This window comes from Echiichthys vipera (assembly GCF_963691815.1).
Source record: "Echiichthys vipera genome assembly, chromosome: 20".
Taxonomy (NCBI): Eukaryota; Metazoa; Chordata; class Actinopteri; order Perciformes; family Trachinidae; genus Echiichthys; species Echiichthys vipera.
This window is the reverse complement of record NC_139845.1, coordinates 18,178,356-18,203,290: the sequence shown is the minus strand read 5'-3', so window position 1 is coordinate 18,203,290 and position 24,935 is coordinate 18,178,356. Positions and strand designations below refer to the sequence as shown.

The following is a 24,935-nucleotide window of genomic DNA, read 5'->3' as shown; positions in this document are numbered from 1 at the left end:
TATTTTCTCCATTGATCGACTGACTGGTTTGGGAAAATAGTGAGAAATTGCGTCACATTTACCCAGAGCCCAAAGTGTCACCTTCACAATGATGTTTTGTCCAACCTGCAGTCCAAACCGCAACAGTAGGCTACTAATACATTGTAATTATTAACATTAACAAAAGGAAATGCAGCAAATCTTCCCATGTTGTGAAGCTGGAATCAGGAAATGCCTTTTTAAAAGGAAAACTCTTATGCTTGAGTTGCAATATTTCAATTCACGTGGTTGACATATTCAATGTGTTCGCATCATTTGTTTTTCCCACCCTGAATTCACATTGATTCATGTCTTTGCACTGACTTTGATTGTAAACACCATTTAGTGCAAACAAACATTTAAATCCTCCAAAAAGCTGATAAATCAACTAACTGATTAATCAACGAATCATTTCAGCCGTACTTGTACAAACAAATCTCATCTTATAGACTCTTTATATGTAAATCTTGATTTGTAAAGTAACTGAAGCCGTCAGATGAATGTAGTGCAGTAAAAAAAATGCAATATTTTCCTCTGAGATGTAGTCTAAAGTGGCATCAGATGAAAAAATAAATCAACTTTGTTACATTCCACCGCGGTGTGTAAATGTGTTGATGTGTCAGCGCTTCCTGTTTAGGATTACAGGGTTTAAAATTATGTCATTCAATTTATTGTTATGAATTCAAACCATTAATCCATGATTTAATTGGTAACACATGCACAATGAAACAGTTTATGACCATTGTCCTTTTTTAATCTGCTGTGGTATGGTGTGATCCTTATTTTGAATTGATTCTGTAATATTTGATTTATCATTAACCTCATCAGAGTTCCATTGGATCCAGCATCCCTACTGATTTTGGAGTGCGTCCCTCATTATTCCCCTCTTAGCCCGATCACATTCCTGTGCACACGCAGTTTTGATTCACACGCACACGCCCTTGTGCGAACTTTACCCAGCCCTGATTGGTCCATACGCGGCCCAAGAGGGCGGGTCCAGTCGTGGTTAATTAGCATACCTATCAGGCTGATAAATGTGCCGGCCGCCTCACCTGACGACCACTCAGCATCACACACACAGAGGAGAGGAGGGACCCCCGGGGGGAGCGCATGGCACGAGAGTCAAACACGGGGGGAGTAAAGTCCGCACTGAGAAAAGCCGGTTCACTCACCTCACACACACACTCGGGTCCGCTCACTGTTCACCGTCGGCCGGTTCGTGACTCTCACAGCCGGTTGTGCTGAGTTGAGGCCGGTCCGACCCAGAGCCCCGGGTCATCCATGAGGCTAGAGGCCGCAGCCAGGATGGATGTGTTCAGGAAGCTGTGGACGGCGCGGAAGCTGATCGTTGTGGTGTTCATCCCGCTGTCCCTGCTGCCCTTACCGCTCATCCACCCCACCAGCGTGAGTACAAGCAAATACATCATTAATGTTGTCTTATTGTCTACAGAATGGAGTGAGTTTCAAAATAAGAGCACGATGCAATTTAATGGTAGATGTTAATGGAGATGAGTGATGAAATACGACCTTTGATGGGAAAGGTATTCAGATCATTTAGGCAGCTTAAGTAAAAGGATTACCACAGTATACACATACTCTGTTTCAAATAGTTTAAGTAAAAGAACAACACTGTTTCCATTCAAAAATCTTCTTGGAAGCAGTGGTGGAAAGTGTATTTACTCAGGTGGCCAACTGGATTTAAGTGCTACAATTTTAGGTACTTGAGTACATCCATTTTCTGCTTCTTTATACCTCTACTACACTACATTTGAGAGGAACATGTTTACTTTTCACTCCATTACATTTGCTAACTTTAGTTACTACTTACCTCACAGATTCTGAGTATTGATACAAATTATTGGAAATGGCATATACATTTAGCCATACAGCAGTATGCTACATAAAGTAAATACAATTATCCCCACCTTTAACAGCAGCAACATTAAAGTGGTATTTACATTTATCTATCAATAATTATAGTCTGATAATATAATATCCTGAAATGGTCCATTCTGTATAATGATACAAAATAAATTTTTAACTTTTTGTGCATTTTGAATTCAAGACTTTTGCTTGTTACAGAGTATTTGTAAAGTAGTATCACCACTTTAACTTTAGAAAGATACTTCAACCACTGCTTTAAAGTACTCCTCGTGCAGAATGACCCATTTCAGAATAATGTATATGATTATAATTATTGATACATTAAAGTGTAAATATCACTGCTACTATTATATTGGCTTCCAAAATGAAGTGAAGTATAAGTACTGCTCTAGAGTAGTTACATTTCACCACTGAATATGACAAATCCAACTAATTAAAGTGGCAATATCATAAAGGTGACAAAGTGAGTAAATTGTCCATATTGAGCAGAAATCACCTAAAGAAACATTTCAAAGGTATAAGAGATATAACTGCAAATAATCTTGGAAGACAAAATAACTAGAACTTGCTTCCTGAGTATCACAACATCTTCACATTAGAGGTAATTGATGTACTGTCCCACAATAATAGCAAAAAGTACAACATATTAGGTCTGGGGGCAATGCTTTTGACCAAATACATTTATATCAATGTAATGAAATGGCTGGCTGTTGGCACTTTCACAAATTATTTACACAAGGATATTTCTGATAAAGAATCATCAGTACGGTGGATATAATGACTAAAAGCAATTAATATAAATAATAAAACTGTCTGGTAAGTTCAGAAAATCACATCACTTTATTGTGATGCAGCCTTTCAAACTAGGAAAAGATGACATATGATATGTCTATACATATCTATATTATGATATCTCATATCACAATATAGACATACTACCTAGCCTTACAACATATATCAAAGTACTATACATGCGGCTTATAACAATATTATTTTTTATTTCAACACTTAATAAATAGTTATTTAGTTAGTTATTATTAAATATAACAATGAACCAAATAAATACCTAGAAAACATCCGATACAGCAGTAAAAAAACAACAACATCCAGTCGATCTGTTGATGTTACTCCTGGTTGCTGCTAATGGCTTTACACTCCGGATGGGGGTTTCACTCTGTGTGTGTGTGTGTGTGTGTGTGTGTGTGTGTGTGTGTGTGTGTGTGTGTGTGTGTGTGTGTGTGTGTGTGTGAGGGAGAAAGAATCAATCAAAAGGCACACTGTCTCTGTTTTGATGAATGCTTGCCCCTGCTGTCGCGCTCATCAGCTGAGCTGTGTGTGCGGAGGGGTGATGTCGCGACATGTTGATGAGATGGAGATCAGTGAGAGGGAGAGAGGAGTGAACCACTCGATACTCATTCAGGCTCGTGCTCAGCTGCATTGTTTTCTGTGACAGCCCTTGGAAAGGTCTTATTCTGCCTCGTTGCTTATGTCTGTCTTTAGAAAATGAACGTCTCAGACAAGTAAAGTTGCAGTGGAAACTATAAGATTATCTCAATCTGCATAAATCCAATCCGTGCAACAATTCTCCTTTTTGAATCAAATGTGTCGCTCTGTGTGTCAAGACTCAGAGTGGCTGAAGACTAAATGACAGATTACGAAAAAGATACTGGGTGATAATGTGTAAAAACACATCAAATCACTTTTCTTTTTCTCGCACGTTGCTTATGAACTGACATAATTTTGTCTGGATGAAATGTTATTTAGCAGTTTGTTAAGTTTGTTTGTTGTGTCAAACTTTCAGATTCAGAGGATAAAGGGTTTATGCAGGATTTGGACGTTTAGACAGGCTCATGTTTAGTGAGGCTCAGACCTGTGTGATCACGTCATCGTGCTCTCATGCCAGGTTCAGTGGTATCCTGTGAAAAGCACTTACGGCTTCATCACCACGTATCCTGAGAAGAGTGTGACTGACAAAGATGGTGACGAGCAGTGAACCCACACTCAAGATTGAAAATGTCCTTTCAGAGTGCTCTGTCTCTGGTCTAAATGGTCCACATCGGTGCCTTTCGTGTATTATTACTGGAGTAGGCTTGTTCTGAATGTATATCGATGATTGATTATTGGCTTTTTTTTCTACGAAGGCTATTTGACTAAATTACTATCATGAAAAGATGATAGTAAGGCGTCATCAAAATAATGTGTAGAACCTGGCAATCATCTCTTTTCCATGCATCTGACACCCAGCAGCTTCATTCTCCAAATGCCTGCTCACCAAATTTGCTCTGTGCTCCTTAAGAGTCAACATTATGGATACAATTTGGATTGTGATATAAAAGATAAGATAATAATGTTAAACGAAACATGACGCTGTGAAATTGTTTGTCACACTCTGTTATAAATGTTGTGGCTTTAACTGTATTGGTTGCAATAAAACTTAAATATTTGATTGTTTCAAAGCTATCAGTGATCTTGAATAACCATGATTGGATGATATGAAAGCAGAAACGATTGCCCAACCTCCAGTCAAAGTGTTGAGAGTTGAACGTGGAGAATGAGCAGAACACCGCCATCTAGTGTCTCAAGATCGTAGTCGCAACAGCCAAAAATAATTCCAGCAGTCGGGTTGCCAGGTTTGTTGCTGAGTGTGTCAGCAATCAGCCTGCTCCATGTCAGTGATGAATCACTCAGGAGAACGACTCATTTGGACTAATCAATTCATTTTAAACCAGTATTTAACGTTTGCCATTCTTCAACTGGAACTCTTTCTTTGAGTGGTGTGGAATCCATTAGCTAGCTCTCAACTCAAAATGATTCCTTGTTTCTGTAACAACAGACAACCCTGGCAACCCACAATACCCGCCCCTTTTGGCTGGTAGAGTGGAAACCGAACGGGACAGAAAGTCATTGTCAAACCCGTCAAAATTTTAAAATATATTAATTCAGACTAACTATATTTTTTTATGGAAAAGTAATATGTTCATTCTATACCCCTCAAAACGCCCCGTGGGTTTATTATTGTTTTCAAAAATAAAGCTTTTAATAAAGATTCTACATATTCAACCTTTAAGTTTCAGTTTCTCAGCTAAAACGTCGCACAGCTGTTCTGAACATTTTTCCCAAATCCCCAAAGACTCTTTTAACCTCCTGGAAGGAAAAAGAATCCCTCTGTTACTAAAAAGATTTATAACCTGTTTTCTCTAGTTGCGCCTCTTTTAACAAATCTAAACAAAGATCGGAGGTGGGAAAAACATCTCCAAAAGTAAAGACAGTATCCATTATTAAAGTATACGTATGTTGTTTCTTTCTTCTATTTTAGACTTTTATACTAAATAGCATGTAAATAATTTGTCTTGGGCTTTACAAAAAGAGCAAACCTGTTTATTTCCAGCTACCTAGATTAGAAAATACAGATGCAAAATAAAATTATATAAAACACCCTTTCTCAAAGGGTAATTTTTTCCAGAGAAAGTGATACTTAGTGACATAGGCTAAATTCTCATCAGAAAAGATTGTTATAAATGAAACATTGAAGGTTAAACGTATTTGAATAAAACATGTGACATTTGTGTTTGCGTGTAGTTGATGTCATAAGTAATTGTGGAGTCACATGTTCATTAATATAAACATTCAGCAATGTTTTTCCAACGCTTGTTAAATAAGGTTTTTTGCTAAACAACCGCCATCTCAAAATGGCGACAGGTGTCTTTATTTGTTCACAGGTATTTGCGTTTCTTGTAAGATCATTAATATTCAAAGGATCTGTTACGTGCTCACAAGTTCTCCGTCAGCCAATCAGCTGTGTCACAAGAGCCTTGCTGTTATGTCAGGTCTGGAAGATGTTTGGCACGAGTAGGTGGCGCAGTATGAGGCCAAGAAAAAACAAAAGAACAAAAAACTTCACTACAAAGAAAAAGAAAGAAACAATCCAAGCAATTAAGTTATATAATCACCTACCACCACGCTGGATTTCGGCCTCACGTGGCTTCCGTACGACACCAGGGACCCCAGACTGTGTTAAGAATGTGACATGGGTTTGGAGCCTGTGTGTGTGTGTGTGTGTGTGTGTGTGTGTGTGTGTGTGTGTGTGTGTGTGTGTGTGTGTGTGTGTGTGTGTGTGTGTGCGTGTGTGTGTGTGTGTGTGTGTGTGTGTGTGTGTGTGTGTATGTGTGTGTGTGTGTGTGTGTGTGTGTGTGTGTGTGTGTTTGGAGAAGCACTGTGTCCAGCTGCAGCAGGACAGAACATCTGTTGGATGCAGTCAGGCCAGGTCAGAGAGAGAGGGAGAGATGCTAGACAGAAAGTTATGCTTGTGCCATTTTGTATCCCCTTATTAATAGAGTTGGCAGTGGCAGTCTGCCAGTGGTTGCTCCAGGGATATTTAAGTCCTTTATGCACATATTTCTGTAAATCTGCATTTCTGCAGATTTTACAGACTAGCCTTGTGACGTTAACGCACAGTTACCAGTAGGGCTGGGTTATTTTGATATTATATACTGATACCTTGACTTTGATACCGGTTCTTGAACACTTTTTTAAATGCCAATTTCTAAGAATCCATTTTAACAAAAAGAAATCACAACATTAGACATTACAGTACAAATCTACAACGCAGCAGTGCCGTGTTCCCCGTTGTTTAAACAGATCTGAGTTTTTAAAAAAACAACGTAATTGTCATTTGTCCTCTTTCTTATGGATGAAAAAGGTGTCTAACTGACGAAAGAGGTGATCGTAATTGTTCACATGTTCGGCCGTTGTGTCCGTTTTATTTCAACGGAGCAGTTGGACCCGGAAATCATATTTTGAAAGGGTGTTATGTCAGAACGGATAGTATAGGACAGACAGGAAATGGGCTGATAGAGTGGGCGACATGCAGCAAAGGGCCGCAGGTCGGAGTCAAACCCACAGCTGCTGCCTGGAGGACCTTCAGCCTCTTTACATGGGGCGACTGCTCTAACCACTGTTCCACCGGCTGCCCACTGTATTTTTTTCTTTCTTAAATCTAGTAAATTTAGTATGTGTGTCTCTTTATCTCTACATGTGTTATCTGCCAGTTTAAAATTCCATTTAGCCCTCTGCTGATTGTTTCAGCGAATACAGGTTTCAGTGGCCCAATCTACATATCAGGAGTACTTAAGCCACTGTGTCTTTTCTAGATACCAATCATCTCCATTTCCTCAAATATCTGCAGAAACCAGGGAGTTGATGAGACAATCAATGGGCTTCTGTTACATGCTGAGACAGAAGTCAGCTGTAAAACTGTCAGAGTCCCTCTCATCTGATTGAAGTGTTTAGGCCATGGAGATACACAAAAATCCATGAAACTACACCTGGCTCCATCAGAGAGGAACAGTTTGATTAGTTAATGTCAATTATCTGCCAGCCAGAGACATCGGCATGATGTCTATAAGTTTAAATGTTTTTTAGTGTGAGATGGAAAATCACAACTTGTAATTGTTCTAGAAAGCTCAATTAGGGCTCACACCTCTCCCTCTAGCGTAGCCTGCTGAGTTACACAGCCACACACAAACACTGTCCTTTTCACCTCAGGCGCTCCAGCGTCACATTCTTTTAAAGTACAAAATAAATCAGATGAACTTTCCCCTAGATTTAAAAGAATAAAATAAAATCCCTTCATTTTCAAGCCTGTTTCAGCAGCTGGTGCCTCCAGCATCCGTTATGTCCCTAAAAATGTCAGTTCATCTGAAAGGAATCTCCAGGTAGAATGGCTTTTTCATTTTTCAGTTTCACTTGTTTTCTTGAAATAAGGCACAATGTGTGGAAAAATAGATTGCAGATAGCTCTGTTCTGCATGTAAATCCTAAAAAGAACAATTTTAGTTCTGACCTCAAAGCAAACAGAGGCTTTCCTCCATTCCAAAACCATCATGTATTGACTTCTGCTCACTGACACGTCTCAGTATAGTCTGGTTATCACAGAGGTTATCATCATTAGGTCATTCCTGCCTCTCTGCTTACCCAGCACTTTGCATTTAACTTGCAAATGTTTGAGGATCTGATTGAAGCTTCAGTTCTTGTGAGGCGACTATCTTCTGATAAACAGAGACCAATGATCAATGATCAGTGACTGCTGAATCATTGAATCAATCTCCCTCATCCTCCCACTTTATTTATTCATCCCTGTTCATCTGTCCATTTGTCAACCTCTATTTCCCTCTTCCTACTCTTCTGTGAATGGCTGATCAACAGTCACTTAGCTTGGCTTAAATCCTGTTATCAGTCTACCTCATGTTTCCTGAATGGGAAGTTGTGGTTGACACCAACATGCTGATTAACAAGCATTAAACAGAAATGCAAAGTTTTGTTTTTTGATTAGATGTTGTAAAGTTTGTACTGTATGTCGATTTGTATTGTCGTAACATTTTCTTTCTTATTTATAAGCCCAAACACCTTGTTCTGTTTTCAGCCTGACCAAACAGCTGTGCCTAATGCCTGGAAACACCTCTTTCCTCTTGCCAAGTTAAATCCACAGTAAATCATTCAAACAGGAACGTGTGTTTGTGTACAGCATGTGTCATAAAAGCCAAACCAATACCAAGCCACAGCTGATAGAAGCAATGTGATATAATGACATTCCCTGTTTATTGCTAATAAAGAAATATTAGCATGCTAACACACCAAACTGAGATGGTGAACACAATGATTATGAGATATAATTTACTGTTTAACATCAGCATGTTAGCATTGTCATTGTTTGCATGCTGAAGTTAGCACATAGACTGTATGATATGAGTGAGCATTTAGTGGGGTCATCCCTATGTTCCCAGGGTCTTCCTTCTCCCCGGTTGCATAAGCCTCTGCCTTTAGGAATTTATTTCAGCATTTTGTTAGGGTTAGGGGTTACAGTTAGGATTAGGGTCAGGGTTAGGGGGTAGGGTTAGGGTCTATATAACCCTATATGCCAGGGAATTTGGCACTGATTTTGGAAAAAAATAACAGAGGGGAACGTAGGACCATTTTGTGACAAGCGGGGAACATCGGACCCTTTTCTAAAAAAAGGTCTGCTGTTCCCCGGTGACAAATTACAACCTTTTTTTTTTTTTTATTTATTTTTTTTTTTACATAAAACTAGACTTGATTTAAACAGCAGAGATGTAGAAATGGTCCTTAAATTGGGTCCTGTAAAGTCTGAGGTTTGAATGCCTGTGAGGTCTGAATAGGTCTTAACATGCTTCATCCTGGAGCCCTGTGGCTAATTCCCCCCTCCTCTGGGTTTATTAATTTGAGATTAACTGGCCCGCTGCTGGCAAGATGTTATACTGAATTTTCCTCTTACATAATAATAAGTGCTACAAGCTCTCACAGCATGAGGCAGAAGTGAAAAATGTGTATCTTTTATTTGTAATGTTGGGGGGAACTATACAATACTAATACTTGCAGTGTCTCTATTTATTGGTTTACATTTGCAAGTATGTGACCCTGTAGACAATAATTTACTTTTGAGTGCCAACTGTAAAAGGTTAATGAAAGTCTTAGTAATTATCACAAAGTCTTAACAAATGTCACAAGCTACCTCGTTTTTTTACGGTTGGAGAGCCTGTCACTAAGCTCGCTGGTGTTGCGACAGAGCAGTATGAGAGGCTGGTATGTCGATATTATATAACCATTACCAAAGTTAATACCCCACGTAAAATCACAAATTGTCATTTTTATACTTGATTTTCATGACAAAGGAATGTAAATTTGCGCTGTATAGGAAGCAGATCTCTTTTGTTTGGAAAGCGGGATTGTTGCCAAAAATGTCTAAATATTTCGGCTTTTGGTGGAAGTATAAAAAAATATATGAACTTGTGCCTTATCTGGTTGGTGATGAAGCATTTGTGTTTTCTTACTTAACAGGAGGCATGCTGTGCATACGTGCTGATGGTGACGGCAGTCTACTGGGTGTCTGAGGCTGTTCCCCTCGGTGCTGCTGCTTTGGTACCCGCCTTCCTCTATCCGCTCTTTGGTGTACTCAAGTCCAGCGAGGTGAGTCTCTATTGATATCTGATCTGTCTGTTAGGAGTTTCAGTCCAAACATTTCTCAGAAGCTGAAATGATCTCTCAAATTCTCTTTGAGCTTGTGAGGACAAAAAAAGATAAAGGACAGGAAGGTATGTAGTTATAGTGCTAACTATAACTACACACTCAAATTAGACAAAGTGTGACATAGTCTATATATTAGCCTATACCCATTAGCAGGGCTTGCATGCTGTTATCTCCAATCGAAGCTGCGATAAATGTGACACAAAGCAGACACAGAGCAACACTACCATACATTCCATACATAAACAATTTATGTTAATTCCAACCCAACAAATGAATGGCCAGTATTCACTGTAGTAGGGATGGGTGTGAGTGATGGATTCCTCGAGAAGTCCTCGTTTCAAATGAACTCGTCTCACCATCCGAGAGAAGTTTTGTGACCCACATGACGGGGTTACTGTGTAAGGCCAAGACATTATGAAGGCAGAAAGCAGTGACGCTCAGGGCCCCAACGTCTAGGCACTGGACACCCTCTTCGGGGAGGACTAGTGTGAAAATATGGATGTAAAGGAGCTAGAAGTTTGTGTCAGTGAGCCATGCAATCGTCCTCAAAAAAAAACCCACTGGGGGGATAGAAGTCCAACAGGCACCTGTACAAAAACCTGAGTGTTGTTTCAAAGCAGCACCTGCTGATACTGTACCTGCCATCTCTGTGCCAGCGGAGCGCAAGTTCTTGTCTAATGATCTTGGAACCAAAGAGCCCAAATCTTGTTGTCTCCAGTTAGACATTCTAGTTAGACAAAAACAAAGAATTGTCATCAACATGCCCACTCGCTCCCTGTAAATTCTCCCTACAGTGAGCTGCTTTCATACACCAGATAATTTGCCTCTGGGGGCAAAGACTAATATTTCGGGCTTTACAGTATAGCCAGCAGCAGCCAAGACTTCCTTTTCTGAGCAGCAGTAATTGTTTGCAGTCCGATTAGTAACTAACGCGAGAATGGAGTTGATGGATGGCGTCTCCATTGAAAAGCTTTATCTTCATCAGATGATAGCTGATGGGTTCCATGATTGCATGGCGGCCAATGCATTCTGCCTCGTTTGCACTCCACACAGACTGTATTCAACCAGAGCTTACTCAGACGTGATTGGTAAATACTACAATACAGACTACAAATGGAAACTAGATCACTTCCGCTTGTCTGTTTGCCTATTCTACATTCCTATCCAGAATCTGTTTATAGAGATTATTCACTCCTGAGCGCAATCAGATGTTACGCAGGCTTTTTACCAGGAAGCTGAGTAAAGGCTAAAGTCTGTTTAATGTTTAGTCTGACTGATTTGTACATTTGCATTCTCGCAAACAGCTCCTCCGGGTCTAGATAAGTTCAGCTTTGCAGTGCATGTGTGAAAGGGGCTTTAGACAGCCTGATAAAGATTTGAATGGCCCCTCCTCCCACTGCGCTCTCCCTTCCAATAGAGAAATAATGTTGCCGCTGATAACATTATCTCTTCACAATGGCTACGTCAATAGCCAATAGAAATCAGTGTGATAGCAGAAATTGCCATGTAATCAGAAAATTCCGATTGCTTCAACCCAAATTACGTTATAATGATACTGGAGCTGAGACATGGAGACTTTGGAGATTTTAGCTGCAATATTGAGAGTTATTTAGGTATTTTTTTTTTAGGTTGCAAGTTGGTGTGCATGCATAGCCAATGTTGAACTCTGTTGAGCTGAATAATAATGGCTTGGATTTATATAAGATCATATCAAGGCGCTTTACAAAGTCCAGGTTCCATTCAGTCACACAGACATACGTGGTGGTGGTAAACTCCTATAGTAGTCACAGCTGGCTGCTAATCAGCGCCTACGGCCGACCACCTCTTCAAACATACATCAGTCATACTCATTCACACGGGGCAAGGTGGGTAAAGTGTCTTGCCCAAGGACACAACGACCATGACACAAGTAGGCAAGGGCTGGGATTGAACCGCCGACCGTTTGGACCAAATGAGCCACAGCCGCCCTATGGTGAAATGTTTTTGTTGACATGGTGTACGTATAGAAGTGTACCATTGATGTTTCCATTTACATGTTGTAGAGCACAGCCCATTTGATAACTGCGGATACATATTCAGCATATATTGTTTTTCACAACATCTCAGTTTTTTGTAAAGGATGTAAAACTTTAATCTTAAGGTTTTGAGAAGAATCCATGCATGAAGGGGAAACAAGGGCTCTGTTACAGTGCAGTATATCTGAAGGGCTTGACCATGTAAGGCTTGTCGGCAATGCAGGGAACCAGTGATGTTGGGATATCTGGTTGTCATGGCGTGTTACTGTGTTGGAAGTAATAGTCAGCTGGTCAGATTACTGTACGTGCAGATGTACAGTAATCCCAGACTGAAAGGCCTTTCTGTGCTCTGAAAGTCTATTTCAAGGGCTCAGATCCACCTCCATGTCTACGAGTTTCCGTGGGAGTTTTTACGATTCACTCAGATTTTATCAGCCGTGACTCCATTAACCTGGTGCTCATCATCATTATCCCACTGAAATGTTTCTCGGTGTTCTTTTATCTCCGAGTACATTCACACACTTTCATCCCCACCGCCAAGTCTGCATCCAGGTTAGATTTGATTGGCTTCCCTGATGATGAGCGTCCCTTCTTTTTCATACTAGAAAGACACGTTTCCTCTCCGTTGAACTCACCCCCCCCCCCCTTCTTCACCTTTCTTATCAGCATTACATAAAAAGTGAGCTGTACGCCTCATATGACCAAATCGCATTGACAAACAGTGACAAAGCTGCCTGTTAACACTGCTGTAAGCCTCTTGTGATGGTGTGCTGTAAATATGCCAGCAGAGAGCTTTATGCAACATTTTCAGTTTATTATCGTACTCCCAATCTCCCCTAACAACACCCCCACTTTGCCAAATGAACCCACTTCTGGCAGAATGCCTAAATAGCACATTAATGTGTTTAATACATACAACTAAAGTTCTTGACTGAAATGATTAACACCTCTTTCTATTGATTGTTTTAATGCTGGCATCTTATGTTAATCGGCTGCCACAGTTTGTACGTATTCACTGTAAAGACCCTGAAAGTATAATGCCAAATCCAACAAGGAGTGTAAAGTGGTGGGGCAATGGCCTCTTACCTCTATCTACCCCTCTACTTCCTCTACCCTTGCTTGTACCACAGCCATCTTTGAACTCAGCCTTGATTAGTGACTGAATCTTGGACAGTTGTGATGCTATTGTGGTGACAAAATATGACCAAAAGCTGGTGGAAGGACAGACATTTAAATACCTGGCAAAGACTCAAAACCAGCTCTAAGGACACATACAAACTCTCAAGATGAAAACCATACCAGCGTAGATGACGAGCCTGGTAATAAGAACTGATTAACAGGGTTTCTTAATGAGTATCACTGACACTGGTGAGACAAGGAACTATAAGTTGGACAGTCTGTATATTGTGCATTTATTTTGTCTGTCAAACCTGGAACTTATGTCTTACATTAGTTATCAGTGAGCATTTAAATATTGTAATCTTACTTACTGCCTCTTACTAATTCTTTTATCCAGGCTGTAGCAAGCAATAATCTCTGCTTGAAATAGTCCTACCTTTCTAATTTCAAGTCTAAGACTTTCTTCCAAAAAAAAAAAGCAAAAAAGAAGAGCCACATTGCATTCTGTTGGTCCCATAATGCCCTTTGTGTTATACCTGTACTTTTCTAATTAGACATCATGTATATATCAAGGAAGTCTGGAAAACTGCTCTTTTAGGTAACTTTTACAATTTTGAGAGTTAATATGGAGGGTGAGGAGCACAGCTTTTTCTTTTAGTATGTGGAAAGGAAAGAGAAAGAGAGTGCGTGTGTTAAAATGTCCAGCAGGAGGAAGTGCAGCAGGTTTTAGGTGAGAGGTGAGGAGACGCAGACTTATACAACACTGTGAGGCCGTGAACCCTGTGGTCGGGAAGTAGAGCAGATTAAAAAGAACAAATGGCAAACTGTAAGTGTTGATTAAGACGAAGGAGGGTGAAGTGGGGAAGTGGGTGAAGGAGGGAAAGCAAGAGGCCTCATCACTCCCTCATCTCATGCTGTTTATTCATCCTAAATTTAATCTTGTGTCATTGACCAAAAGTCGTTTAATACGATGACATTTTCTAAACTTGTATTTTGAAACGTGCCTCTGTGTGTGTGTTTAGGTGGCAGCAGAGTACTGTAAAGACACCACTCTGCTGCTGATGGGAGTCATCTGCCTGGCAGCCTCGATTGAGAAGTGGAACCTGCACAAACGCATCGCTCTGCGCATGGTGATGATTGCAGGGGCCAAGCCTGGCATGTGAGCAGGACACACGGTTTCACACAGTCGCTACACACACTAAAGCCTGTTGAGAGTGCCCCTCATTCATTCGGTGTCCCTCTCTCCCAACCAGGTTGGTGCTGGGCTTCATGTGCTGCACAGTGTTTCTGTCTATGTGGCTCAGCAACACGTCCACCACAGCCATGGTGATGCCCATAGCCGAGGCTGTCCTGCAGCAGCTGATCTGCACGGGCCTGGCAGACAGCCATGCTGACTCTGAAACCGCTGAGGCCCCTGAGGAGGACAGCGGTACGCCTGGCTCTGTCACCACAGGGGCAGGTCACTGAACTATAAAAACTTCTTTGCAAAAAAAAACTTTGACATTAAACCGATGTAGCAGTAGTAAATTCAAGTCAGAAATCTGTTGAAATGTATGTTGAATGAAAGAAAATAGATTATGGATCCAACTGTTACAGAACAACAGAACACTTTCAGTGTGTTGCAGTTCTCCCATCACACACTTATGATGAATGTTGTTGTCTGCAGCTGTTTCAGACAAAGAAGGGAACCTGTACAAAAACCAGCTAGAGCTGCTCTATCGCAATGACAGGTATGTGTGTGTGTGTGTGTGCGTGCGTGCGTGTGTGAGCATATACTCTGTGAGGTATCAGTGTTCCTCGTTTTCTTTCTGGATTGCAGTTACCTGTAATTCCCTATGTGTACCACAGTCCAACTTTGGCCTGGAGAGACTTACAATGTGTCTTAATGGATCACTTTTTTTTGTACCAGCAGTGTGTGAAAAAATACACATATATACAGTATAAACTGTACGTAATTATACTGACAAATATAAATACCGACAATATGCACGTAAACGCAAGATTGATGCCCAATAAAACATTACTAAATTACTACAATTTATTACATATTCTAGGATTTTATCATTTTAATTATTAGACTTGTATCATATTGTCTTTATTTTCTAATTCTTTGACATTGTTCTCTGATGTATTTTTAGTTTCTGATGGCTTGCTTTCTCCTCTTTTGCCGTATTTATTGATTCTGTATTGTGTAATCCTTACCTTAATGTGTAAAGCATTAGATCCTGTAGGATTATAAGGGGAAACATTGTTTAGTGTGAATGGAAAACTGCTCACTGCACAGAAAGTTTGGCTGCTCCTGTGCTCCTGCAGTCGTTTCAGTGTTGCGTGGACCCTGATGTGACTTTTATTTAGTCAGTACAGTTAAACGTTTTTTCAAACCATCAAATCAAACACCTACTATTTCTCTTTAATGTTATTTCATTTGTTTTCACCACTTTGTTTGATTTTAAAGTACATTTTAAATGTCCCTTTCTTAGATATTTCTTGTCTTTTTTTATATGAACTTCCTTTGTACACCGCTTCTCAGAATTATCATCTCCTGCTTTTGATCATCAGCTTTAATTGTAACCCCAATCATCCTTTGTGAAGTCTTCATTTTCTCTTATCTTCCTCCTCCAGCAGTAACTGCACAAAACAGGAACTCTCTACTCTCAGTGAGGTGAGACCCACGGAGGCTTACAGTACACAGGAGTCAAAAAATGAGCAATTCTATAACGTAAGTGAAGTATTTTTCTCTGAGTTTCTTGCTCTTGTTCTCAGGTGCAGACTGGGGAGGTGAATGGTTTGGGTCTGATGCCAATTTCTAACAGGCACACCAACGGACACCTGCCGCAGGTGAACACAGACAGACACACTCACAGGTTAACGAGGTGGACGTGTGACCAGTTACGTGTAATGAAAGGTCGGTGATATTTCCCTTTCATTTGCAACGTTCTCCTCACTCTCTCAGGTTGCAATCGAAATCCCAAACGTGAAGCGGGTGAGAGCAAGGAGAGACTCCCAGTATCCCACTAAGAGGGATCACATGATCTGTAAATGCCTGTCGCTCAGCATCACCTACGCTGCCACAATCGGCGGCCTCATCACCATCACAGGCACGTCAACCAACCTCATCTTTGCTGAGCAGTTTAACAAGTAGGTACACATGCAGTCAGTTCAAAATGTTCTCGGTCAACAAGCATCCTCCATCCACTGACAGTGAGAGTAAAGAACTGGTATCAGACAGGTGTTTTGGTCTGATATTCACTCCAGTAGACGCCATCTCAACCCACATATATACGGTAGATAGTCGATCACACCTGCTGGACATGTCGACGTCAACACAAGCAAGGCTTCAACAGATGGTTAGACTGACTTTAGATAATGGAGGAGGGGAGAGATGGGTTGATTGAAACACTTTTATACACTATTATTGCTAAAATTTCACATAATTTCTCACAATATAAATAGGTCAAAAAATGTTTTTGTCCTGTGCGTCATTGGCAATGTCAACATGAAGGTTTTGATCACGCAATGTGGCCGCAATTACACATGACATTAAATTCTAAATTCAATTAAATTCTTGCCTTTAAACTTCAAAACTCTGACACTGCACACTTTAGAACATGTTAAAGTACTAATTCATCTGTTGTAAAGTCATGTTATTTAAGCATAAACAAAAAACACAAAGGTTTATTACAAAAAAAACACAGCACGAAAGATTTTCCTTTCCTCGTTCAAAAACATGTTCGTTTTGAACGGTATGACGCCATCACATGATAATTCATGGCGTTGGTCAGTCTTGCATGCTGCACCTACTGACCAAATGTGACGTGTCAGAAAATCGCTGTGTTTAATTCGTCCCGTGTTTCAATCGTACCGGCTCTGCCCTATAGTGTCGCTTTTACTGTGAAAACGCAAATAAAGGCTTCTAAACCAAAATCTACACAAACATGCTCCAGCAGGAATGTGATCAGAAAATGAGGACACATTAACAACATGGGCAACCAAGATTACAGCTTTCCCTGATTTTAGCATGTAGCTGCATGTAACCCAGTTAGCAAAAATTCTTATGAGTAGCCTTATTTTATAGCAGCATTTTCTAATGTGAAAAATCACCAACGAAGGCATCTATACCAAAAACTACATAATCAACCATGTTCTAGAAGCAATGCGATCAGAAAATGAGGATAAATTAACAACATGGGCAACCAAGATAACAGATGTTAGCATGTAGCTACATGTAACTTAATTAGCAGTAGAAAGACTGTTGAGTAACGTTACAGCAGCACTTTTCTAGTGTGTAAAATTACCAAGAAAGGCTTCTAAACAAAAAACTACACACTTGATGAAACTTGAAATGTTTCAGCAGGACTGTGATCTGGTATTGGGGAGAAATGAACATCTACAACCAAGATTACAGCTTTCCCTGAAATTATAGCATTTAGCTAGTTAGCAGTGTATATAAAATGTACACAGTGCATGTCTGATGTTGTAATAATTTTAGAACACATTGCTGTTGGAACATGTCCAGTTGTGTAGTTATTGGTTCGAAAGCCTTTGTTGTTGGTTTTCCCAGTTGAAAGTCCCTCTATATTAATACCATTGCTAGGCAACCGTCTTGGTAACTTCCTGTCAGTTGAAGCCATTCACATTCACTGCAACAGGAAATAAACTAGGAATGTTTTGGAATGTTTATGTTTACATCCTTGAAAGGGTCTATACTCTGTGACAGTCCGTCTAGTACTACAGAATCGTCTGCGCAGTATGCCTATGTTGCAGCCACACGTGCAGCGGGTGTGATTTACTCATATTTACAGCCTGACTGATTTTTTGGCTGCTGTGCTGGTCAGGCTGAGACAGTTCATGTTAATGCAGTGTCTGGCGGGGCTCGCAGGTCTGAGATCAAACTAATCAGACCCTGCACTCCTGACAGAGCCGATTTCCTCCAGTCGCAGCACTAAGCCTGGCAGAATGGCCTCCTTCATGCGGCAGCTTGTTGGACAAAGGTCAGGTTTGTGTGTGTGTGTGTGTGTGCAGTAGTACTTGTAACCCTTGAGTGACTTTACAAAGAATAGCAATCAATCCAAGCAGTGAATATGAAAATCCCCCCCCCAATACTCCCATTGAGCTTGAATTTTGAGGACACGATGCATCAGAAAGACGATGCACAGAACTGAAAAACTAGAGTACAAAAATAGGTGGAATTCTATGAGTGAGGGGGACCTGTTAAATTAGCTTGGTGTTTGTGTGTGTGTTCAGGTCAGTCAGTCCAAGTCTTTGTATGCAACAAGTCCATGCTAGTACGACAAGGTCAAGCAAACACATAGTTGCATGCTCAGCATTTTTCAATAGGCTTGACATCAATCTTTGTTGATCCATTTTGACAGTGTATGCAATAATAAAGTCGAAGCTTCTTGCTCACATCAGTTGCTGTTGCTTCAAGGCTATAGTTTTTGTATATAAAACTAGTGCTGCATCACTAGTTTGGTGGTATTGCTTTACTGTGATTCAAAAATCTCAGTGTCCCAATATGTTTTTGTGCTTTCTTCCATATAAATGAACTGAAATGAAGTAATCGATGGGGATGGATCACTGAGTTTATTGAAGGTAGTCGGTCGATCATCCTCCCTGAATGTCACCTTTACCCTGCTTAGTATCCATACAGCAGAGAGCTCGGTGAAGCGTGTCTGAGCAAACACACTTTATCATCATCATCGTCTCTAATTAGGGCCCGACCGATATGAGATATCTGAGACCGATACTGATCTTAGAGGGAAAAATTAACCGATTATGAGGGCTGATATAGTGCAAGTTTTGAGCTGCAATGAAAATAGACCTTTACATTGTATATACAATGTAGTGCATTGTCAACCAATTCTAGAAATGAGAGAGAAACTAAAGAACGATAACAGATAAAATAGATAACTAAATAAAGATCAGTACCGTATGTTCAGTATCAGTCAAATGCTGACCACGCTCTGCTGGACAAACTACCTAATTACACCATTTCTATATCACCCCAAGCATCTTTTCCTGCATTATATGTTCTGTAAAATGGAATTTTCCTATCAGTGCATATCAAACCACATATACATCAGTACGGATGTATGTCTTTGATAGGCCAATATCGGCCCTCTGGTATATTGCTCTGGCAGTACTTTGAATGACACAACAGTGGAGACCGTGGAGTGCTCTGTTAAAGCTTAATGACCACTGGTTCGATGCACAGACAGTCGTTAATTCGGACCCCTACCATACAACCAAAAATAACAAGCTTGACTTTCATCTGTGCAAACATTTCTTACTGGGCCTCCGCTGACAGTGACTTTGATGGTGTGTGTGGACGAGTCAGTGACCTCTGTGGCCCCTGCTGTCCATGAAGTGGAGCTCTCGAGGAAATACACTAAGCATAAATAGTGCTGGTAGCATTGAACACATACTGTCCTGCAAAATTTGAATGTATGTTTATTTACATTAGTAATGTTAATTGCCATCAGGGCGGCACAGCAAGGGGGTTCCTGGTTCGAATCCCGGCTGGGGCCCTTCTGTGTGGAGTTTGCATGTTCGCCCTGTGTCTGCGTGGGTTCTCTCCAGGTTCTCCGGCTTCCTCCCACAGTCCAAAAACATGCACGTGTTAGGTTAACCAATGACTCTAAATTGCCCGTAGTTGTGAATGTGAGTGTGAATGGTTGTATGTCTGTGTTTGTCTCTTTGGGCCCTGTGATAGACTGGCGTCCTGTCCAGGGTGTACCCCGCCTCACGCCCGATGTCAGCTGCAATTGGCTTCGGCCCCGACAAGCGGTTGAAGATGGATGGATGGATGGATGTTCATTGCCATCTCTTATCATATATTAATTAAAAAGAAATAAACCATACTAGAAATCCCCAGAACACCTGGAGAGCACACAGAGCATCGTCTTTTTGCAGCGGTTATCATCTTACATTGGATTGCTGCTGACTCGCGTCTTATCGGTGTGGAGAGTCAGCTGTGCTGCTGCACAGATAAGCAGATAGTAATTATAGCAGCTGTCAGTAAAGCAAACTGACCAGAGAGCAGAGTTCAAGGTAGGCGGCTGATGGAGATAAATGGTTCTTTTTAACTCAGATAAGATGCTGTCATCTGAGGTCACAAGGTTCAGACTTTAAAGAGACTGGGTGGTGTATTATTTAAACATCAGCAAATCCACATATCAAACCAATGTGACTGTTATTAAATGATAGACCTCGTTGCTGGTGACCAGCCCTGTACTGGACCACATATCCCATCAGGCCTCTTCCTTCCTGCTACAAATGTCATTTCTAGCAAGCATTGAATAAAATAAGTAACAGCCTACACACACACACACACACACACACACACACACACACACACACACACACACACACACACACACACACACACACACACACACACACACGCAGACCTTCCAAACTAACTCTCTCTTTGTCTTTCAGTCGTTACCCAGATGCAAAGGTGATAAACTTTGGCACGTGGTTCATCTTCAGCTTCCCCATCGCTATCATCATGCTGGTCCTCACCTGGCTGTGGCTGCACTTCCTCTTCCTTGGCTGCAAGTGAGTGTGTGTGTGTGTGTGTGTGTGTGTGTGTGTGTGTGTGTGTGTGTGTGTGTGTGTGTGTGTGTGTGTGTGTGCGTGTGTGTGTGTGTGTGTTTGCGTGTTTGGGTTCGTGTGTTACAGATTGTATCGTACTCTACAGTGTGATTATGTTGGTGTGCGTATTCCTCTTGCCCCCTTCTTACCTGCTGGGCAGGATTAATGCATCTCATCATTATAGACTCATGATAATCCCCTGTCTGCCCGCTGTTGAACCGCGGCGCCTTTTGGTGTCCTGTGGCTGCGAAAACCGAGCTGGTGAGGTCACTGTGTGGTTTATGTTGCTGCTTTGGTTGTTGTGTGTTTTCAGCTTCAGGGAAACATGCTCGTTGAGTAAGAAACGCAAAACCAGGAGAGAGATGCTGTCAGAGAAGAGGATCCATGAGGAGTACGCCAAACTGGGACCCATCAGGTGTGTACCCGTGTTTCACTTAAATGTTTGAGGCTATATTCATGTATGATATGTATAAATGATCTTTTCCACTTTTATTTTGTTTTAAGGTAAAATAATTGATTACATAATGTTGCTTTAAGACTTTTGGCAGTAACATGCTTATTTGTGTGTTACTCAACCCCCCTATACATGACATTGTGACAAAATCATGTTATCACTCATGTAATTGTTGCCCATATGCTTTCTGGTTTCTGTGTATGTGTGTGTGTGTGTGTGTGTGTTTGTGTGTGTCCCAGTTACCCAGAGGTGGTGACCGGCATTTTCTTCATCCTGATGACTCTGCTGTGGTTCACCAGAGAGCCTGGTTTTGTGCCTGGCTGGACATCTCTTTTTGAGAAGTTAGTACACATAATGTTGCAACACATAATATTACAGATCAGACACAGACTGTCTCTCACACACACACACACACACACACACACAGATGCACAGAGATACTCTAAGTATGCACACAGTATCAGCACCCCAATTACAGTTTACACGATAACTACAAAGAGTTTAAGAGGTCTTCTCTCTCCTGCCTCTTTTATATCTGTCGTTGTTTTCCCTCTCAGGAAAGGCTACAGGACCGACGCAACAGTGTCTGTCCTTCTGGGCTTCCTGCTCTTCCTCATCCCTGCCAGGCGACCCTTCTCCTCCTCCTCCTCCTCCAGTTTTCGGAACACAGGTCAGCACCGTGTACTCGTCCAACTTTCGGTTTTTGATCTAGCTGTACTACTCTTGGTTTATCTCCAGCACCAGACAAGTGGGGTTCAGGGTCCAAACATGACACTGCAGGTGATGTGGTTTAATTCATTCATCTGGTTCTCAAAGGAACACACAACAGAAACACACACATAATTTAAGTTTGGGTTAATAAAAAAATGGGATGTATACATTTTTTGCTTTATTCAAATTGAGTATTATTATTGGGACACAGACAAAAGTAAATGTTTGGTTAATGGTAATTAACTTTTTATTAATTCTTGTATTGCGTATCAATGTCTGCTCACATGTGACCTGTAACATGGTTGTAGCTGGTCCACTTTATTAGCATTAACCGTGATAACAAGTCAGGTAAAGCAAATTTTAAGTGGTTTTAGGAAATGTACTGTAACTAATATAAAGCTTCAAGCTGGAAATAAACACTGGAAACAGCAATTAAAGTGTTGTTCAAACGCTCTGAGCAATAAAAAAAAAACAAGGCATCTTCTTTGTAGCATCAATGTTAACATTACGACTTCAAGTCCATGAACAAGCCAAAGTCAGAAGAACGAGAGGATCTGATGAGCATGGGAATGCCCCAACACACAGACTCCTTGCGCTGTTCCATACAGCTGCTGTTTCAATAGTATGCAGGTTGATCTATTACCTGTGTGCTGCAGCAGGTCAGAGAAACCTTTGCTTTGACAGAAAACACTTCAACTTCAGTCACCGGTGTTTTCCACAGTTAAGCAAGAGTTTGAAAAACTCTTGCACAAAATTCTGACATTTGTTGTATTTTGCTGTGCTGCTCAACACATGGTGTTCTAGTGCCGACACTCTTCAGTGAACAAACCTCTAAATGCCATAATCTATGAGAGGCATGCAAACAGCTGCAAGACATAGGTCTTTATGAAGACACAAAGAGGTAAACGCATACACTGGACAGAATTATGTTCAACAATTTGACTTTTTTTGTATTATAACAGGACATTTAAGCTCTATGTAATGCTTCAGAAAATGTGGCAACTCTTTATTTTTTGGGTCCTTAATTGTTTTCTGAAAGAAACAGAAAATACTGTTCGACTTGTCATTAATTAAATTAGATTAGGCGGTCCTAAGTCAATGCACACCAGTTTATTTACAACAATACATTTCTAATTCATTAATATTAACTTAGATTCAGAAGGAGCTCTTAATTTTCTTTCAGTCATAAGTATCAAATTATGTTGTTGTTTTCTGGAAACTTCCTTAGAAATAAAAAATCAAGTTAATTAAATTAAATAAAAATTCAGAAATTACCTGTAAAATAAAGCCTCACAAAAATGTATTTTTATATTTAACATACGCAATATATATTTATATATTTAACATACACAATATACACCAAAATATGATGAACTTTGTTTTATAAAAATAAAAAAAAACACTAAATATTATCCAAAAATATTAAACATCAAGATGATTTAATGCTTCTTTAATCAGGCAATAGGTTACCTCATTAGTACTCCGGCTGTACTGACATATTTTCTGTGTTTTTAAACCATCAGATCACAGTTCAGAGTCTGACCCGCTGGCTCCAATGATCACCTGGAAGGACTTCCAGAGACTGATGCCGTGGGAGATCGTCATCCTGGTTGGAGGAGGCTATGCACTGGCTGCTGGATGCAAGGTACTGCGAAATGCATGTGTTCATGTATGTATCACACTATTATTGAGGGTTGGGGGCCATTTCTATCTTCAAGTAAAGCCTCAGGTTAGGAGCTCTAATCTGTTACGGGCTGTCTGAACCGTCTTGATTTAAATGAAGGACTTGAGGTAGACATGTTTCAGCATGGGGTTAAGTATGTGTGTGTGTGTGTGTGTGTGTGTGTGTGTGTGTGTGTGTGTGTGTGTGTGTGTGTGTGTGTGTGTGTGTGTGTGTGTGTGTGTGTGTGTGTGTGTGTGTGTGTGTGTGTGTGTGTGTGTGTGTGTGTGTGTGTGCAGGTGTCAGGCCTGTCGGTGTGGATCGGCAGACAGCTGGAGCCCATGAGCGGTCTTCCTCCGTGGGCCGTCACCCTGCTGGCCTGCCTGTTGGTGTCAGCGGTCACAGAGTTCGCCTCCAACCCGGCAACTCTCACCGTCTTCCTGCCCATCCTGTCAGCACTGGTACGACACACACCACCTCACATGCAGTGACAAAAAAAAAGACAACACAGAGAGAAACTAAACGACGTCATTGAAACGTGAAATGTCTAAAAAGAATGCAAAACAATTACAAAGACATACAAAACAACTAAAATAGACGTAAAATGACCACAAAGGGGAACAAAATGACCACAGAGAAAATCGTCTAAAGATAAGTGCACGATGACCACAAAGAGACCCAAAATGACTAAAAGTACACTATTTGAACTTGGGTGACTTGTTCCTACATTGACAGAGTGGGGGGCCTCTTGCATGTCTGTGCCCTGGGGCCCATTGGCTCATAATCCACCAGTGCCTGTTTCTGACGCTCTCCATCTTCTTCTCCTTCTCTCTCTCTCTCTCTCTCTCTCTCTCTCTCTCTCTCTCTCTCTCTCTCTCTCTCTCTCTTTTCGTCCTTTGTTCTTCTTCACCCACTTCCCTCCTTCCAGTCAGAGACTCTGCGCATCAACCCCCTCCACACTTTGATCCCGTCCACCATGTGCGTGTCATTCGGGGTCATGCTTCCAGTGGGGAACCCCCCCAACGCCATCGTCTTCAGTTACGGCCACGTGAAGATCAGCGACATGGTACGCAGTGCACACACACCCACACACACACACACACAGTCACATGCTCTTTCTGCACCTGCGACATCCAAAGGCTCCAGAATAGTGTGTCAGAGTTGTTTTCTGTAATCAGAAGGATTACAATTCTTAACTCTTGCTGAGCCTGAATCTGATATTTATTGGTAGATAGGTGAATGCTCATAAACTATATATTTAACATTTACTCTTGATTTTTCCCCTTCCCCTCCTCCAGGTGAAAGCAGGCTTCGGGGTGAACCTGATCGGTGTGGCGGTGGTGATGTTGGCCATCACTACGTGGGGGGTTCCTCTTTTCAACCTAAATGAGTTCCCAGCCTGGGCAGTGGCCAGGAACGTCACCGGGAGCTTATAA

At 41.0% G+C, this 24,935-nt stretch overlaps 2 protein-coding genes across 2 annotated transcripts in view; one reads left to right on the top strand and one right to left on the bottom strand.

Annotated features, from left to right (window-relative positions):
- LOC310962988 (uncharacterized protein) overlaps window positions 1–1,308 on the bottom strand; it is a 40,386-nt gene extending 39,078 nt beyond the window's left edge. Inside the window, exon 1 of the mRNA XM_083935614.1 lies at window positions 1,191–1,308. The gene's annotated coding sequence lies outside the window, so the exon portion shown is untranslated. The remainder of the gene's footprint in view (window positions 1–1,190) is intronic.
- On the top strand, window positions 1,198–24,935 carry slc13a4 (solute carrier family 13 member 4; the record flags this gene model as incomplete). The annotated part of the gene is made up of 16 exons (XM_083935613.1): window positions 1,198–1,422; window positions 9,756–9,884; window positions 14,101–14,237; window positions 14,332–14,507; window positions 14,745–14,808; window positions 15,701–15,740; window positions 15,842–15,916; window positions 16,032–16,216; window positions 20,519–20,638; window positions 20,988–21,089; window positions 21,368–21,469; window positions 21,686–21,798; window positions 23,363–23,484; window positions 23,799–23,960; window positions 24,428–24,565; window positions 24,798–24,935. Exons 1-16 carry the CDS (start codon window positions 1,300–1,302, stop codon window positions 24,933–24,935), a joined length of 1,926 nt encoding a protein of 641 aa, XP_083791739.1. The 5' UTR covers window positions 1,198–1,299.